At 36.3% G+C, this 19,016-nt stretch overlaps 1 protein-coding gene across 2 annotated transcripts; it reads right to left on the bottom strand.

Annotated features, from left to right (window-relative positions):
• Positions 1-405: 405 nt before the first annotated feature.
• Positions 406-18,086, bottom strand: LOC7488085 (protein virilizer homolog). Of its 2 annotated transcripts, none has more exons than XM_024587891.2 (28): positions 17,841-18,086; positions 17,654-17,742; positions 16,629-16,755; positions 15,771-16,421; positions 15,215-15,583; positions 15,022-15,126; positions 14,752-14,934; positions 11,617-11,758; positions 11,359-11,540; positions 11,166-11,251; positions 11,027-11,075; positions 10,685-10,745; positions 10,108-10,586; positions 9,935-10,034; positions 9,439-9,572; positions 8,817-8,884; positions 8,520-8,736; positions 7,883-8,098; positions 7,607-7,762; positions 7,480-7,533; positions 7,084-7,298; positions 6,908-6,977; positions 6,267-6,589; positions 3,905-4,085; positions 2,465-3,817; positions 1,568-2,359; positions 1,403-1,474; positions 406-831 (listed from the first exon to the last, which is right to left on the bottom strand). In XM_024587891.2, exons 1-28 carry the CDS (start codon positions 17,913-17,915, stop codon positions 811-813), a joined length of 6,570 nt encoding a protein of 2,189 aa, XP_024443659.1. In that variant the 5' UTR covers positions 17,916-18,086; the 3' UTR covers positions 406-810. The 2 variants fall into 2 exon arrangements, with proteins under 2 accessions (XP_024443659.1, XP_002322780.2); XM_002322744.4 differs by having other exon boundaries at positions 16,632-16,755.
• Positions 18,087-19,016: the final 930 nt, after the last annotated feature.

Raw genomic sequence — 19,016 nt, 5'->3', positions numbered from 1 at the left:
CGATACTATTAAAATGTACAGTTAATTTTAAAACCCATGAAATTAATTAAAATACATATAAATTAACCGGACACCCATATTATTCAATAGATATATATATATATATATATATATTCCATTATCCAGGTAACTCTCCCATTCTGCAACTAAAATATACAGAAACCGCATCAGTGAAAGTGTCCAATTTTGAAGATGAAGCAACATCTTGAACCAAAACCTCAAGAGGATTTCCTATAAAAATGCTTCCGAGATCAGATCAACAATCTAACTCAAGAACATGAAGGAGACACAAGGAATTAACTAGACCTAGGAAGCCACAACTTCCTACCTTAACACAAATTTAGGCTCATTCAACAACCATGACTCCTCACAGCAATCAGAGTGAAATGATGGCAAGATTCTGACTTCTTCTGATAACAATAAGATAACCACATTTGCATTATCTACTCTACAGTTTCAAGTTATAAGACAACTAATCCTACAACTTCATACAGTTTACAGCATAATTGTATCATATTTTGTAGAGGGAAACAACCAATACTGGGAACCTGGAAGCCAACACTGTCATCTTTGGAAAAAATAACCACATAATAGGCAATTTAATGATAATTTACAGTACAACAAGAATTAATGACATCATATTGTACAGCATTTATGCAAAAAATTTCAGTGGACAAGGCTGAAAAACAATTCTTGCAGAATGGGATAATGGAAGCTGGGACTTGATGCAACATGGACACACAGTTACAGCTCCGTTGAATGTACCCTGAAGAAGCTAACGAGATCAAAATTTAAATCCACAGACTGATGCTATTGCTGGCCTAGTCTTTCCTGTAAACAAGAAGAAAAACATGAATATTTAAGAGACAACTATCATTACAATACCTCAAATCTCATAAAAACCAACTGAAAGACCAAAAGGATTGAACGATAGGAATAGCTCAACACCACACCTGATAATTCAGGATCACAAGGGAAACTGAAACTGGACCCAAATTAACTACTTGGTTTGGATTTTACTTCTAAAAGCATAGGTTTGGTCTTGATTCTTTTTATATATCACCAACTGCTACACTGATTTACACATCATATGATCTTATTTTGGCATAGATGGTAGTGATCAATCTTGTAACAGAACTCTCAAGAGCAGGGCAGTTTTTGAACTCTTTCAAGGGGTTGAGAGCCTGAAACTTAAATCATGTGGTTTGTTTTGACTTGGTTCAGTTATGGCTGGTTTGGTTTGATAATAGTCAGCTTGACTTTAAGCTCTCGCCCAAAAACTGAAATTTGTTTATACAAAGGCTTCAATTATTATTGTAACTTCACAGTTTCAACATCAATGAGAAACAAGAACTAGCACATAAGAGTTGGAAAAATGAGGAAGAAATTTGATGATAATAACCTGAAGCATCTGCATTAATTTTGGATTTTGCTCCAAAAGCCGGCACAGCTCTTCCTTGTTACTCAATAAAGACTGCCATAAAACAAGAGAATTAACTTAAGGTGAAATAAAGCAAGTACATTTCAAAACCATAAACTATGTTCCTTGGCTGTAAAATGCAGGTACCGTGATAGCTTTTGGATCCTTGAAGTACTCCTGTAACGACATTCCAAGATCTTGTTGCTGCTGGGATGAAACATCTCCCTGCTGATGTATAACATGTGGCTGTGCATGCTCAACTAGCTGCTGCCTTGACTGAGAAAGCTCTTGCTGCTGAGCTTGATAATGAGCATGCACAGAAGGGAGTTGTTGTTGTTGCAGCATTTGTAATTGATGGCCTTGCATTTGAATAGAACTTTGCAAAGACCCCCCTTGTTCCAGCTGCTGAGAAGATTGTGCAAGTGACCAAAGATGTTGAGGTGGCTGTGGTGGACGTCGAAGCGGAGGCTGAAGAGGCTGCAGCTGATGTATTGACTGAACAGAAGGCTGAGGAATGGAGAGATTTTGCAAGACATTTGGACTCTCGCCTTGCTGCTGGGTGGGGATGCTTCCATAAGGAGTCACAGGGATTGTAGCTGGCCTACTGAAAACCATGGGTGGCATTAGAGGAGGTGGCATATAAGAAGTTAAACCAGCACCCGACACAGAGAGATTTCCTAATCTCGGATCAATTGGTGGTGAAGTAGAGGTCTGGGGAAGCTCATTTGTTCCAACAGTATATACTGAAGATTGAGAAGTAGAAGGATTTAAAGAAGGTAAATTATATGGACTAGATGAGAAGGGAGGTGGTGTAGGAGGAAGTGGTGGGTGAGGCCCGGCAGATCCACTGGGAGAAGAGATAGAAGCACGTGAATACTTGGAATCTGGCATCTGAATGGAAGGATTGCTACCAAATGCAGATAGATAATCTGACTGAACCTGCAAAAGAGGGGAAAGTTTGATTACACAAATGCAGAAGAACACGCGATAGCAGCAGGATAGCAGAAAAAATTTCTTTTAAATCGACAGCATATCTTATCTTACTTGGAAGGCTGCAGGAAGTGGAGGCTGCACCTCTGTTCCAGAGTTAACATAGGGGGATGACTGAGTTGGGCCTGGATCATGATTCTGAGGTATCATGGATGACATTGCTGGAGGTGGCATTGGAGGCAAAGGTGGCTGATTCAGAGGAATTTTAGAGTCATAAAGTCCTCGAGATCCTGAAGAATGCTGCAAGCTGTTCTTCATATAGAAATTTTGTGGAGGCATCCTTGAATCAACTGGAATCTGATGAGGAAAACCTGAAGTACTTGCAGCTGAAATAGAATCAAAGCCAGCAGAAGTCTTAATGGTATTCTTTGCATCATCAGGTTGCTCAAAAAACTTCTTATCCGAAGAAACACTTGGTTCTCGTGTCAACGGCATTTCAGGTCGTGAAACAGACATCCTTGAAGAGAATTCACTTTGGGTGTTCTCATCAACATGAGATGCTAATGGTGTGTGTGAATGAGAAAATTGATTGTTTCCATTAACATCACTCTCAGTCTCTTCAACAATCGAGTGGGGAGAACTTTGGTCGCCTATGACAGGGGCTAGCTGCTCCAGATTATCATCAGGCTGAGGAAAAGGCAATTTGTCATCAGATTCAGACTCCTCACCATCAAAAACAATATCTATTCCCTGAAGATCATCATCCAGAACAGTTTTCAATTGCTTAGACTTGTTGTCTTTTTCCTTGTCTACATCATTCGCAGGGGTTGCATTCTTAACCTTTGCTGAAGGTTCCCCAACAACAGCTACCATTGGATTCTGGCGTTCTCTTTGCCTGGCCATAAATTCATCCACATGAATTGACGGAGGTCTTCCACCTGTAGATCCCACTCGCTGGACTGCTATAACATTTGAATTGCTAACACCATCAACACTTCTTTCTCTAGCAACATAGTCGTCAACGTGCATGGATGGAGGCCTACTGGTATTTGGCTTGCGCTGCCTAAAGGTGTCCCTGCGAGTCGGACCAGAAGGAGCAGTTGATGAACCCATTCCCCGTGAAAATGCATTTTGTACAGTAGCTTCAGCCACTGAAGTTTCTCCCTTGACACGCTTACCAGAACCATCCAATGATGCTAATTTCCTTTTCATAGAAGGATTCTGCGACAATCTATCAGGTAAGGTTTCTGGACATTCCCACAGAAATTTATCTCCAAGGCCTCCTAGGTAAAGGTAACCATCAAACTTTTCAGCAGTGCCATCTGCCATCTGATTTATTCTTGAATGAACCAGAAGCTCATTTGATGGTAGAGATTGAATGCCTTCACTGCTCATAATGTCATCTATTGTAACTGAACCAGTGGGCTTCTGCAACAATAGCAGCAATGACTTCGCAGAATCTGAAGCCTGTAAATTGATGACACCCAGTTAGCTTCCACAAAACCAATGATGATAAAAGAAATAATTTAAAGACAAACATTTTAATCAACTTACTTGATACAAACTTTCCCTCATATCTGTAGCTAGATAGTCATCATCATTTAACTTTGAACTCAGAAGTGTAATCATTTCCAGTATGAAACCTATGTTCTCTGGAGAGCTATCTGTCCCATCCATATCATCATGGATACCGAAAAGTTTTTTTATCGCAGCCACCCCATTCAAATTCAAATTACTAAGAGAAGAATAAGAAACTATCAGCTTAATGGATAAATGACCGGCATATCATTACAGGAACAAAAGTTGATGAGGAATCCTATATCATAATAAATTATTCAAAACCATGAACAGAAACCTAGAGACAAGAAAAAAAATCTCTAAATTGCCAAAACAGACCTAGCACAAAATTTGAAATGGTTTTATTGATAACCAGGATCCAAAAGTTATCAATGAAGTCTAGAACCAGTGTTGTCAAAGGCAAAAGGCGCTAAAAGGGGCCAAGCTTGTATAGTGCCCGAGGCACTAGGCACTCGCCCAAATGAACCAAGGCGATATGCTATAAATTAAAGAAAATAAATGTATAATATTAACTTTAAAATATATATAAAATACCATAACATATTCATATAAAGTTATATTTCTCATTAGAAAATCAAAAGAAAATATAAAATATTGTAAAGTAGCATATGCTAAGTACTACCTAATTTTTTTAATTTTTGCACAAACCATGAAAGTAAGTACACGATATCAACTGAAGTTTAAAAAACACAGCAAGAACCAAAAAAAAAGTTAGAAATTTCAGCAACATAACACCATTAAAATGGACATGTGAAGAGAGTGACAAAGAAGGAATAACATGGGGTGAGAGGGAGGGAGGGAGAGAAAGAGTGAAGAAGAAAGAAATTAAGTGAGAATGAAACAAAAAGACAGCAGATAACAAAAAGAAGAGAGAAGTTTTTTTTATTTTTTTGTACCCTAATCTTTGTTTTTTACAAAAATACCCCTAAATTGTTTTTCTGGTAGATTAAAAAAATGGACAAATAGGTCAAAACATAAATCAGTTAAAAAGAAAAATCCAGCAAATAGGCAGGCGAGCAATAGCGCTTCATTAAAATCATCGCCTGAGGCTAATAAAGGTGTTATGGCCTCGCCTCTCCTGTAGCGCTTAGGCAAACACCCAAGTGTCTTTTGACAACACTGCCTATAACATACATAAATTATTCAAATGCCATAATAAACCTTGCACAAAAAATTGAAATAGTTGTCTGCTAACAGGTATACAAAATAATATAAACACAGAGCTGCTAACAATGTTATGGATCTTATCTGACATTCATAGAAAATAATTGTTTATTGTATGATATATGTTCAGAATATACTTTTCATTAAATAAAAACCAGTTGTTAATACCAAACATAGACAAACAGTCTATTTGTTGTTTAATCGTTGAGTGTTCTCCATCCTACCTATAACTATCTTCATTTGTTCAGTACATTTAATTACTCTTATATCAAAGGAGTTTCATATCTCATGCAATCATCACAAATGGTGACAATGCACTAATAATTGTTTATCGTATGATATATGTTCAGAATATACTTTTCATTAAATAAAAACCAGTTATTGATACCAAAAACATAGATAAACAGTCTATTTGTTGTTTAATTTCTCTTATATCAGAGGAGTTTCATATCACATGTATACATTTAATTACTCTTATATCAAAGGAGTTTCATATCTCATGCAATCATCACAAATGGTGACAATGCACTAATAATTGTTTATCGTATGATATATGTTCAGAATATACTTTTCATTAAATAAAAACCAGTTATTGATACCAAAAACATAGATAAACAGTCTATTTGTTGTTTAATTTCTCTTATATCAGAGGAGTTTCATATCTCATGTAATCATCACAAATGGTGACAATGCACTATGGCTGTCAGACCAAAAAACTCAAAACAGGCTCTCTTAATGCTTCTAAGATTATTCATTGCATAAATGAGTTCAGCTTGGTAACTGCTTGATTAGAAAGGCCAAGGAAAATTGTGAATCAAGCTTGTCAAATTGTCACAAAATCAGCCAGAAACTAAAAAACCAAGCACCATTTTTCTTGATTGGGCTCTCAAACTCAACCACATCAGTGAAGTTCAAACTACTACCAAAAAGAAAATGTGGACAAGGTCAGTGTATTAGATGACGCTAGTAAAACCATATATCAATGAATACCACTTGCAAATTATGGCCAAATTCAAGCATCCAAAATATATACTACAAGCATATGCAGATTATAGGGTTTTCCAACATAAATACAATTCATAAACTACTAAAACAATAGCATATTACTCAATAATCCTAGTCAACCATTAAAATTATACTCCAATTCATGGACAAAAAAAACAAGCTGACTCACCATTTACTATCCAAGCAAAAGCACAAAGCACCAATAGATAATGTAGTAACAGCCTCAAGTGCACAAATTGAGGCGTCATCTTTTGAATCCACTGATTCCAACAACCTAATCCAGCAAGAAAGCAAAGGAGGATGCTTTCTCCATTCAATGTCATCCAAATTATAATTCCCATTCCTTTCCTGTCCTTTTCCAGATTCATGTTCCTCAATGCTGGTGTTGATGTGATGCAAAGTCGTCACACAAGCACTTTGACCTTCATTGCAGGAACCTAAATCTTTAAAGAATGCAAGGCAAGAAAGCAACTCTTTTCCAACCGGTAAGACCTGAAAAATGAGGGCATTCCCAGTTATTGGTCGACTCAAATGAAGCAAGACACAAGTTCCTCTCAAAATCTTTCTGGACCAGAAACATCAAGGTGATCCAAAATAATTAAGAGCAAGAATCTAACCCTTTCCCTTTCCAAACCACAAGCTCCAAAGATTCTCAGTCTTACACATCCTTAAAGTTTTTTCAAGTTCTCAGACACTCGCAACATAAATATCAGAAATACACTTCCTTAGCAAAGAAGACGACAAACCAATTAACACAAAGAGTTTGTATGTTAGCACTTCCTCAATGTATAGAAAGGAACAAAGAGTTACCTGGCAGGACTTAAGCAGATATGGTAGAATCAATGAACAGTCTTTAGCACTTAAACTTGCAGAACTGTGCCTAATACACCACCAAGAAGTTTAGTAAACATAATGTCAAATCCCATCATGTCAGGGGGGGAGGCGAAACAGAGAATGCACATAAATATTATCTTATGTTTACTCACAAATCATGTCTCACGGGGTATGGTAAAGGTGTTCGAGGAACACAAAGAAGTGAGAAGGACTTGAACACGGGACAGCACCAACTGATCAAAGTAAACCCAGACTTGGCTGAAATTTTACTATCTGAGATCTGTTTTCCATCTGAACCGATAGCAACTAAACACCTTTCCAGCACTTGTGTTAGCATCTCAGCAATGCCTTCCTCCAATAACAGTTCCTAATAACAACGAAAATCAGTGAGTGAAACAAGTTGCTGATATGAGGTTTACATATATGTGTTCGTATGTGTGTGTGTGTGTGTGTGTGTGTGAGAGAGAGAGAGAGAGAGGAAGGGGTAAGGGAGGGAGGATTAAAAGCAGATGCCAAAAACTTATTGGTACACCACAGAAGTAACAAACCTTTGCACATGGATGTTCCAATATGCTCGCAAGAAAATCAAGATATCTGTAAACCTGAAAGAGAGAACAGAAATTAATAAAAGATACAAGTGAAAAACAAAAATTTGGTAGTTGCAGACACAAGAACCTTGTAAGCATCAATCTCTGATGGAGAAGTCAAGTCAGAAAGATGATTGCGGATGCAGCATAAAATGGGCTGCAGAAGCAAAGAAGCATACTCAATCTTTTGGCAAGCAATTCGAATTATGAAAACCCGAAGCATGTCTTGAATGACCACCAATGCCTGCTCAAAAAAAATTCCAAAAGAAATTAAAAAGTAAGTTGAAGTCGCGCATAGAGGCACTTGTTTTTATTCAAAAATGGAAATTGTTACATCAGAGGTACACTAAGAAGGAATACATACAGATATAGCATAATGTTCGATAATCTGTGCAATTTTATCGAGATGTGGTGTCAGTTGGTTAAGCAGTTTCTCACGGTGTGAAGTCTCCAGATACCAGTCAACCTGTTTCTCCTTCTGTGGCCCCAATAATGTCCCAACAGCCAATTTTCTTAGCGCACTTAACATGGGCATTCCATTTTTCCAAAGCCAGACACCTTCTTCAGGAAATAAATCATTCTTGCAATAAAATTAGAGGGAAAAACTAGTCAAACACTTGCATAAAAATGGACACTACTTGGAAAATAATTCACTTCAAAATGATCACTAAATAGAATTATTTCTTATCATTCAAACAATGCAATTAGAGATCCATGACAACTCCTCACAACTAAATAGTGTCGAAAACACAACATTGATCATTGACTTTAAGATGGAAAAATATAAGCGTACTCTGAACCAAATACAAGTACTCGGACAGAAGTCAACATGCATGACCCAAATGTGCAACTGTTCACACCTAGCAGAGCTGAGAAGTAAACTAGAGATATGTGACTGATCCACAACTCAAGCAAGCCCTTGAACATTAGGCCCAATCATGGAATTGTTTAACATCACAAAATTGATTAAGTGAAGTGGTATATAATGATAACTTTCTTACCAGAAGACACAGCAAACTGCAGGTTTCCTTTGGACCCAAGGCCAACAGTGAAGTAGCTTGAACATTTGCAAGAAGAGAGTGGAAAAGCCCAGGAGTCCAGCCATATAAGGGCCAACAAGTAAGTGCTGATACAACAAGATGGCAGACAGCTCCAAAACCAAGTGCAGAATCAGGATAGGGAGATGATAAGTCTGCAGCACTTGCAGCTAGCTTTGGACTGCGAGCACCATGATTCAGTTGAAATATGCAGACAATGGAAGCACAACTATAGGCAAACATGAGAAAATGCCAAGTTACCTAACTTCTCTGTGCAGTCGCAAAAGGGCATTCATTAGTTTTGTATTCCTGTGCTGCTCTTTAGCTTCCTATGAACATTACAGAAAATCAACTCCATTAGCCAAGACTTGAAAAGTCATTTAACTTAAACAAAATTAACTAAAAACAAAGTGAGAAAAAAAAACCAACTACAAAACACAGATTTTGAATTAGACACTTATAATATACTGTCACAGAACAATTTGCACTCTTTTTCACCTCTTTGTGATCAGTAAAAAGTGTTCTAGAAAAATACATAAACCTACATGCCCATTAGCAGCTCTTAGGGCCCGATATTTTTCAATCGCATTATGTCCAGGCAAAGAATTAGCAAGGGCAAAGCTGTATTATATCATAATATAAACCAACACACCAAGCAAACACCTAGACTTCTGCCAAGAATGTAGCTCAAGGTTGCTGTGCCATTCAGTTAGACTCATCTCAAGTTAACCCAGTTCATAATTTCACAAATAGATTTGTACCCTAAATAAGTGTTCATCGTCATTCATCTGCATGTCTACTTCAAATAAAATTTCCTTTCAAAGAAGATCAAGGTGGAAAAGTAAGAGATCTATCAAGAGAGTCATCACAAAAAGCAACTCACTTGTAATTTCTGCAAAAGATTGATCAGCAATACCAGAGTAGGTACCAAAAGATCAACCAAGCTCTGCTCACGATTACGTTCCAATAGCAAATCAGATGTAGAATTGCGTTCTGTACCCTCATCAACAAGGTAATCTGTTCAAGGCAACATGGAGTTCATGTCTCATATATAAAATAGCTAATCACTAGAAATTAAAAAAAAAATGAACAGAAGATTAAACCAGTTATATTCCCTTTTATAAGCTTTTAATTGGTTTTAAGATAAAACAAGAAATTTCTTCTAAAAAACCAAGAGGAGAGACTATAACAGCAGGAAGAAAAGGTGGATAATGCATCCTCCAAACATATTAATAAAAAAATAGCTCTCCTAAAAGCTAAAGCAAGGCATCATAAAGAAGCCACAAAATACCCAGATCATACAAAATCATTTTTATAAACTCTTACATACATATTTCGCTCATATAATAAACATACTGAAAACAAATTTAGTAACTAACCATAACTGTTTGATGACCTTTCAAGCATCAAGCTGCACTTGATCAGAATTGCATAAATAACTATGAGAGCACCTTCATCATACAGAGCAGCAGCAACAGTCTAACAAAAGAACTGCAATGAGATAACTCACAAATTCATCATAGTATTATGGATGAAAAGTACAGTTACATACTGAGTTTTCTGACACAAAGGCCAGTATCCGAATGGCTGTTGTCATCTGTGTTATGGATGAGTCACGAAGAGGATTATCCTCAAAAGACTTATCAGAGATCAACTTTCCAAGATTATCCATAACATTTATGTCCGAACCACCCAATGCATCTCCAACAACTTGCTCAACATCTGTCAAATCAGCCACCAAAATGCTGGTGGAGGTTAAATGGGCATCTCCACCAGAAGCCAACACAGCAGAATACCGTAGAAGACCAATAGCCCCGTTTTTATGATAAACTACACCAGCATCAAACCACTCCAACAGTCTAGTTGGAGTATCTTTCCGATTGGAACCAGGGGAAGAAGAATGTAACGCTTTATGAAGTTCCATAGCATGTCCAATCCAAGAATCAAGGGAAGATGCAGTTGAATCAGTGACAATGACTTCAAAAATCTCTGCAGCCGAGTGAAAAATCGCAAGATTTATTGGAGAAGCTCCTGCAGACACAAAATCCCAACCAATCCATGCCCGTTATACAGGTAAACAAGTAAAACCCCCAACAATTTAAAAATTAATTGTAAGAGTTCTGGACTACCACTAGCAACTGGCTCTGACTCCTTGACAGAATGTAAGGCTTCAATCAAGATTGAAATGGCCTAACCAAAAAACAAAATTGAATATTAGTCCAAGGAAAAACTAAGACATCTATTCACTAAACTAAAGTTATCGCACAAAAGTTTTTATATATAAAGATTCAACCTATGACATTTCATGGAATGAAGGAGTTAAATTTCAACATCACTTGATATTATTGCATCTCCAACATTTAAATCATGCACGCATGCTGCCTTAACACTTCTGATTTAGTGTCTATGCAATTTAAATGGAATTGGAACTACTTGCGGCAAGGCAAATTGACATCACATATTTATCATACCTCAGGAAAATATCCCAGAACCAACAAAGCCTGGCGCCCACAATCTGACCTGTACATCACAAACAATAATGTATTAAAACCATGAACAGTGTATTTGAAGATAAAAGTTTTCTAAGCTAAAAAAGCCATGCAGTTCCACCTGGAAAGGCCACAAAGCTCCCACAATACCCATAGAAACTCTTCGGGATGTGGAGTTGATATTAGCAAACGATCAATAGCATTAACCTGCAAGAAAGAGAAAATCTAGATAAACTAAATACTTGGATGTGAGGTTCAAATGAAAGTTAAATCCAGATAAAACAGAAACCATGAACTCAAGTAAGGGAACTAACCACTCTCAAATGCGTCTCAACAATCACTCCAACTTCATGTGGACTGCAAACGAAACCCTTGGACAATAAAACAGATGCATAACGTAGAGGAACACATTCTTCCCTATTCATACCACCCACACCCCTTAAAGCATCAATTAGTGTAGTGCAAAGCTCAGGGTAATTTAAGAGAAAAATTAAACCTGGAAAAGAAACCAATATTTATTAAACCAATCTCACTTCCTGTGAAAAAAGTAAATTGGACTTCAAGAATTAAACCTGAGCGACACATAAGAAGTGAAAGAAGTATGGCCCCAATAGTTGATGCGATATCAACAAATGTATCCATGGCATCTACAGCTTCTGAACGCAATATGGGGGACGACAACAGTGCAGCTGACAAAGGAAGAAAGCCTCTCTCCTGCTTCCAAGAAGACATTTTGAATATGATGAAACAGCTGGTAATTTGAAGATTAAAGCATCATACAAGCCAACAAAAACAGCACTACTACAAGAGCTCATGAACCTCTCAAGATATCAATTAAGAATTCAGAGGGTTTTTTTTTTTTTTTTTTTTTGAGGGGGGGAGGCGCTCAAAGTGAGGATGCTTTATCCTGACGTAACTGCTAGCACAAAAAGTGGTTTCTAAGAAATTCTGCTGCCCATCTAGGATATAAAAATCTCTACAAGATATATCATCTAGCTAACAACATTGTTGGTAAGAAAGTATATTGTGTAAAATAATTTGTTCTTCTGGCTTGAGTGGGCTGCATGTATCAACTAGCATAAAAACATATTAAAGCATGAAATCACACATTAAAACATGTTTTCTGGCATTTCTAAATTGCTTCTTGTATTGAGCCTCATAAAGTTAATGACCAACTTGAACAGATTAAACTTCAATAAGATTAGTGACAGAAGAGTAAAACAGAATGGTTGATAAAAAACATTAACCTGTCTTTATCAGGTTTTAGGACATTTCATTTCCATTCTCTCTTCCACCTCACATCCCTCTATTTCTGTTATATATCTCCCTGGTTCTATGACCAACTATTAAAAAGCCTGGCTTGCTTGTTTTAAGTATTTTATATTATAAATCTTACTGTGAAAGGGACAAACTGTTTCCCATATTCAATGAATGATGATATGAAATATCCCATATTCTGCAATTATATAGCTCCTACATCTTTATGCGGAACTTAGTTTCAAAACATTTCATATCTAGTAGAAATTTGAGTAAACCACATTCTTGCTCTTATAGATTCATCAGTGTTCCACTGCTACGCCCACAGTTTAAAATTTCCCAAAGTTATCCCTGTGGTGCTAATAAGTTTAAGTTTTTACATTTTACAAAGTAAATAGCTAATAAAAAGCTGACTTTTATATTTTTATTTTATCTTTTCTTGCTTTTTCTCTGATTTTTTCCTCTCAAGTCTCCATATATATTATCATGTCACACAAAAACAGTTAAGAACATAGAAGAAACTTGAAAACCAAATTCAAAAAGTAGGCTATTTAATCCCCAAGTGTAACAATAGAGCTTTTAGAACTAGAAGGGTGACTTTAAAAAAATTTATATTGTCCGAGTAGAGTTAGAACATTGGTGAATCTATAATAACAAAAATAAAGTTCCCACTAAACATTTTTGTCTGGATTGACTAAGATAATGAGCTTGAAGTTTTTTAATTCAATTTATTCGATCAAGAAGCAATTAATCTTTTCTTTATCATATTAATATGAACCCAGAAAAATCAAAAACTGATATTAACCACAAAATTTCCTTAATCTGACTACTCTCCATTTTCATTTTGATTGATTTGAAAAAAAAAAATTCATACTGAGTAATTAGAGGGTAAACTTGAATTGTAAGGAAATATTACTAGAGCCTTAGAATCCCAAAATTGTGTTATTTGTCATCAAAATGATGAGTCTCACTGTGACCATTTTTACATCACCCATTTGCGAGGGACATGTGGTTCAGATTGTTCACCTATGGCGGTGGATTTCATTATAATCTCTTTTGTGGGTTTCATTAGGAGGAAAGATTGTAGTTTTGTATCATTTGTCTTCCTATGATGTACCTGGTAGGAAAGAAATGCTAGAATTTTTAAAACCAATACCCTTCAAGACAATTGTTGAGTGATAGGATAGTTTTCCTTTCTTCTTGGAGGTCCCATGCTTCAGGTTCCTCAGCTAATACCCACCAAGATTGGCTTCTCTTTTATGACATGTTTTTTGTTTCCATATTTCAGAGGATGACTTATTCGTTATCATGCTTTAGTATCTAGATTAAGCCAATTAATAAAATTTTCTTTTATCTAAAGATTCTAATCGTTCACTTAATCATACTCTGATAAATAATACAAGATCATATCAAATTCAAGCAGCAGACCCACTACAAATCCTAGTTAAAAGTGCAATTTAACAACCTTAGCTAACAAAAAGTAAAATCCATAGGCTTCACATCACTTGCCAGCTGAAAGCTGCATGATAATAGCTCATGGCACCATCAAGCATAGAAATGGATACAGGAAGGAAAATGAAACACACCTACCTGCTCCACATAAGTCATTTGAGGCTTTGTGCTCATGTCTATAAAAGTGATGATTCTAATTATAATACAGTTGAAGACCAATAACTCATCACACACAATGCATAAATGAGTATATTAAGAGTTCATTTGGTATGACTTATGAAAAATAACTTTTGATTTAGCAAATTTTAATGTAATTCAACTCATTTCTGCACAAGTTATGTATAACTTTTGATTTATACATAACTTGAGCAGAAATGAGTTGAATTACATGAAAATTTGCCAAAATATGACACAAAGTAACTTTTTTGAATAAGGAAAGTAGTTTAGTTAGAATCCATAAGTTAAAATATAAAAATTTTAACTTTCGATTAAAGCAAAGTTTGGGTTCAATTAGTAACAACTTTTTTGTTCAAGTCAACAGTTATTTCTAAGCAAATAAATTTATGACTTTCTTTGAGTCAAAAGTTTATGAACAACTTAAATCAATTGGAAAAGGTGATTTTGATTTCACTAAGAAAGTCATAAATTTATTTTGATTTCACTATCGGAACCTAAATCTAGTCAGTGATTTTGATTTCACTAAGAAATGTCACAAATGAAAAATATTCAGGAATAGCTCAGCCCAGCAATGAAAGCAAACATGAGTTCAGTATAATAGTGTATGATAGCGTTTCATGTTCATCAGCATGTAAGCTATCACTCCCCAAAATAACATATGATGGCACAAAACCTCTTTGTCAGTGATATAAAGTTTATAAGACTTCATCACTTGAAATAAGCAAAAGCAATATTTACTTTAAAAGAAACATCATAGATAAAATGAAAAGTCACATATGAGAACAAGAACTTGTATCTATGTCTGCCTGAAAGTAGCATACCTTGAGAAGTGCCAGCAAATGGGAATCAATATCCCAGTTTGAAAAGCAGCAATGTGATGAACCAACCAAGTTACTGGTTGCTTTATATGACAATAATCCTTCTGTTTGACCAATGATCAATGACCTACTTGCAGAGGCTGCTATAGAAGGATCTTCAATTGGACCACGCAAATTTATCAATTTCTGCATAACACTTGTCACTAAATAAGAACTAAGAATTATGGTTTGGCATGCTGCCAAAACAAATGCAATTGAAAATTTAGAACTGACCAAGAGCATCTTAAGTTGAGATTTAGCACTGTTAAGCATTGCTGACGTAACACTTGTAACTCTTCCAAGTGCAGAAAGTCCCCCTAGAGCAGAAAGAACAGAAAACTGGAAGAGAATGAAATTACCACTAGTTAGAACCATTGTAATTTAGGGAACAACCTGGGCCACTTAAACACACAAACTGGTAGCATACCTCATATCTAGAAACAACTTCATAAAATCGTAACCGATGAAGGACATAGGTTGCAAGAGAAGCAACATCATGCTGAGGTCTCTGTAGGACCAACTTCAACAATTGACTATAACCTTTGCTAGTACCAGATGGGATATTTTCATCTTCACGAGGCCACCAACCTAAAAATCCTTCACAGCCAATTGGATGCCTTGTTGCCTGCTCAACAACTCCAAGTGATAGTAAAATTATGGCGGAAGAATTCTGCACCTCATTAGAAAAAATATGTGCAAGCTGCTCCATTCCCCCACTACTGACGAAGTGAAAGCAGCTTTCTCTACCAGAGCACAATAAAAGAGCCAAGCTCAGACCCAGAATGACACTCTTGTTCTGATGATCAAGACACAAGATCACAAATGGACAAGATTTAGCAAAATGATAAGAGATAGAAAGATGCCTCATGTGTTTCTGCATGCAAGCAGACTGAGAGAGAGAGAGAGAGTATATGTTTTTTTGAATTAGATTCAATAAATAGATTCTTTAGAAGAATTTATTAAGCAAGCAGTAGCACAGTCACCTGTGAAAGCTGGCAAGCTCCAACATTTGTGGAGTTCCTTTCAAAAGAGAAATACTGGCTTAACATGTCCACCAGCTGTTTAGAAGTAGCCAAGTCAGCCTCCGACTCAAGAAATGTGCAGTCTGCCAAAAGTTCAGCCGATTCATCTCCTAAGACTTGTCCAAGCACTTGGAGAAGCTCATTTCTAGCCTCATTGATAACATGGTGAAACTCTTCAATGTTTTTGGATCCACACATTTTAATGTGCTTCTGATTTACTGTTTCACAACACAAATCACGGGTGACAAAGGAACAAACAGCTTTCACTACAGTAGTAAGAACTCTATGTACAGAATCACTAAGGTTCGGGAGCTCCAGCAACTTCAAAATCAGCTGCAAAAATTGCTTAACCTCAGCAGATATATGTGAAGCAGCAACAGGTAAAGATAATACATTCAGAGAGGATAGAGAATCCTCAACAGTACGATTAGTTGAATGTAATGCCAAAGGGAGATCCTCGAGCTTTCCCTCAGCAGAACTAACAAGATTAGTTAAAGAGCTATCATCAAATTCAATGCTGAACTGCCCCAGATCCTCAGCTGTGTTCCCATATATGACCAAACTTAGACTGCGATAGCTGCCCCTCACAACCAGATGGTTAGTTACAACAGCCTGCAGTAAATACATGCCGGGAAACTTAAGCTTAATCATAGCTTCCCTATTGAAAGTTAAAGAAAGAAGTGCAGGAAAAAAAAACAGGGGGGGAAAGGCATGATTAAGAAGAAATGATAATAACAAAAGAGTTGAATGAATGTAAAGCACACTATAATTGGGCAATCAAAAAATTGGGTGAATAAGCGGTGAAAATCAAAAGCTAACCACCTCAACTTCTAGCACATGTGATGACGAATGGGAATAGAGGAATGGCTGGCAGAGTCGTCTAAATCTTGTCTCCCCCTCACACTTAACAAACACCTCCAAAGCAAATGAAGGAGGTGACGTAGCCCTGCATGATACAACTACACTTTAGGATATGATTAAGAGAGATTATATGATATGTTCCATTTTAAGCTTCTGACTAATTCAAGCCATGCACCAATATGGCATATCTCTAAGCAAAATTCAGTACACAAACTTAGGGATGACAACTTTTTTTGCAGGTAACTTGTGCACCAATTTTCATCCAACCCCCAATAAATACATGATTAACAAAAACTTGTAGGATTTAGAATATGTTAGTAATTTAACAAAAAAACCCAAACCCAATATAGCATTTGATTCCACATGCCCACTATTTGAACCTCTGACCATGAGTGCCGACCAAATGCTATTCAATGAACAACTGTGAAACTTGCATTCAATTTTCATCACTATTATTATCTATCCTAATATCATTTTAAAATAAATCCATCTTTTCATCTTCTAGTAAAAATTATAGGTGATACAATACATACAGGATATATTCTTAAAGAATCCCAAGATGGAAATTGGAAAATTTAAAACAAAAAAGGGCACCACCTAAAGAAAGTACAAATACAATTTCTACCCTTCCGTGTAATTGCATGAAGCACAGTTTTATATTGCACTTGTGAAGGTAGTCGTAGCATCAGATAATGATGACACCGTGACTACCATGATTTGTAAACAAATTTCAGCAAACTCTTTCTACTTTATAAATTGACTAATTTCACCAAAAATGACAATCCTTACAGATTTCAACTTATAACATTGGCAAATGAGATTCAACCCAACATGCATTATTGCTACTTATCTTAATAATTAATATAAAAAAAGGTCAAAAACCAACTGCACTAAGCATAGGCACAATATCAATACTATACTAAAGATTGTAATTTTATAGTGAAATTGAAGGGGGCGAATGAGGACATGAATGGATGGCATACCCCAGTACCGACACTGCTTGTGACGCAGAAGAAGCATTCTGTTCAAGAAACTCACACGCAGTAATCACAATTGGTTCGGCGAACAATACCTGCACACAAATTAATTCAAAATATGAATCCTCAGAAGAGAAGAGCATAGAATGAAGGTAATACGGTGAAGAAGAGGATGGATTGGTTAGTAAGTTACCTCGTCGACGTACTCATCCAGTTGAGGATGAACGAAAGTTTGAGAGAACAAGACGCTGGGTTCGGGTCGACCCATACTTTCTCTAGGAATGTTTTTTTAGGTGGTCAGGTTAGGGAAACCATTAATTCGTAGTTTAGAAATTTTAGGGTTTTTGAATTCAATGGTTTATGAGTCGCTCAAGGATTTTGATTTGATTTGCACAGGGAGGGGGAGAAGGGAGAGGGAGGTTTACTTTTTAGGGTCTCTGTGTGTGTTTTTTTTTCTTTTTTCTTTTTGGTTTGGTTATATAATAGATGAATTGACACGTCGTCGGCTTTAGATAGTTTCTTTAGAGCCCAGAGCAGACGCCGTGTCGTTTGTTAAACAATAAATGTATTCCCTGCAACGTAGAGTTGGCGGGGGCAGACCCATTTCAGTCCCCACGATGACAAGTCCTTGTACAGCTTGCTATTTCCGAAGCCGCCCACAGCGCCAGAACTTTACATTGTGCAGAAAACACAGATCAATTTTGTAGCAGTGACTTAATGAACAAGAAAGGGATGAAAGCATTCGCGTTGTTGCAGTAACATCAACAACTCTGGTGTTATAGAATCTGTATCTTCATTAATTCCTTGTTGCAGAGAAGCCACCCACTGTAGCTCAAATTCCTCTTGTTCCATAAACATAGGTATTTGCAGCACCAAACAAAATGCAATGAGATTTACCTTTCCTGCGTATTGTTCTTCGCCCAAAAAAAATAGAGATAAATTGATGCGAACCTAGTGAAATTTTAATTGAATTCACAGAACCAACATCTATGACCTATTTCCTTTAGACTTGAGATTGATAATTAAGCTTGACACAATAGACAATTTACTTCAATACACCAAGACTATAATAACATCTTTTATATAATGTTTTTGTATGGAGATAACAAGAAATATAAAATCACAACAAATATTAGTCAATTCTTTAAAAAGCGTAATTCAATCAAAAATCAAGTAAGAAAATCTATATTTTCTATGCTACAATATACGGCAACTTTACTAGTATTCCAATCTTAAAATGAAGTCTTACAAAAAAATATTTATATTCTTTGAAATAAAACTCTAAAATAATTTAACGGGCTCACATTATTAAAGTTGTTTCACTAAGATTTTAGTTTGATAGTTGGGATATATTTAATAATTCTTATTG

This window comes from Populus trichocarpa, chromosome 16 (genome assembly GCF_000002775.5).
Source record: "Populus trichocarpa isolate Nisqually-1 chromosome 16, P.trichocarpa_v4.1, whole genome shotgun sequence".
In the NCBI taxonomy this organism is placed as follows: Eukaryota; Viridiplantae; Streptophyta; class Magnoliopsida; order Malpighiales; family Salicaceae; genus Populus; species Populus trichocarpa.
The sequence above is the reverse complement of the archived record's forward strand: the minus strand, read 5'-3'. Positions and strand labels throughout refer to the sequence as shown.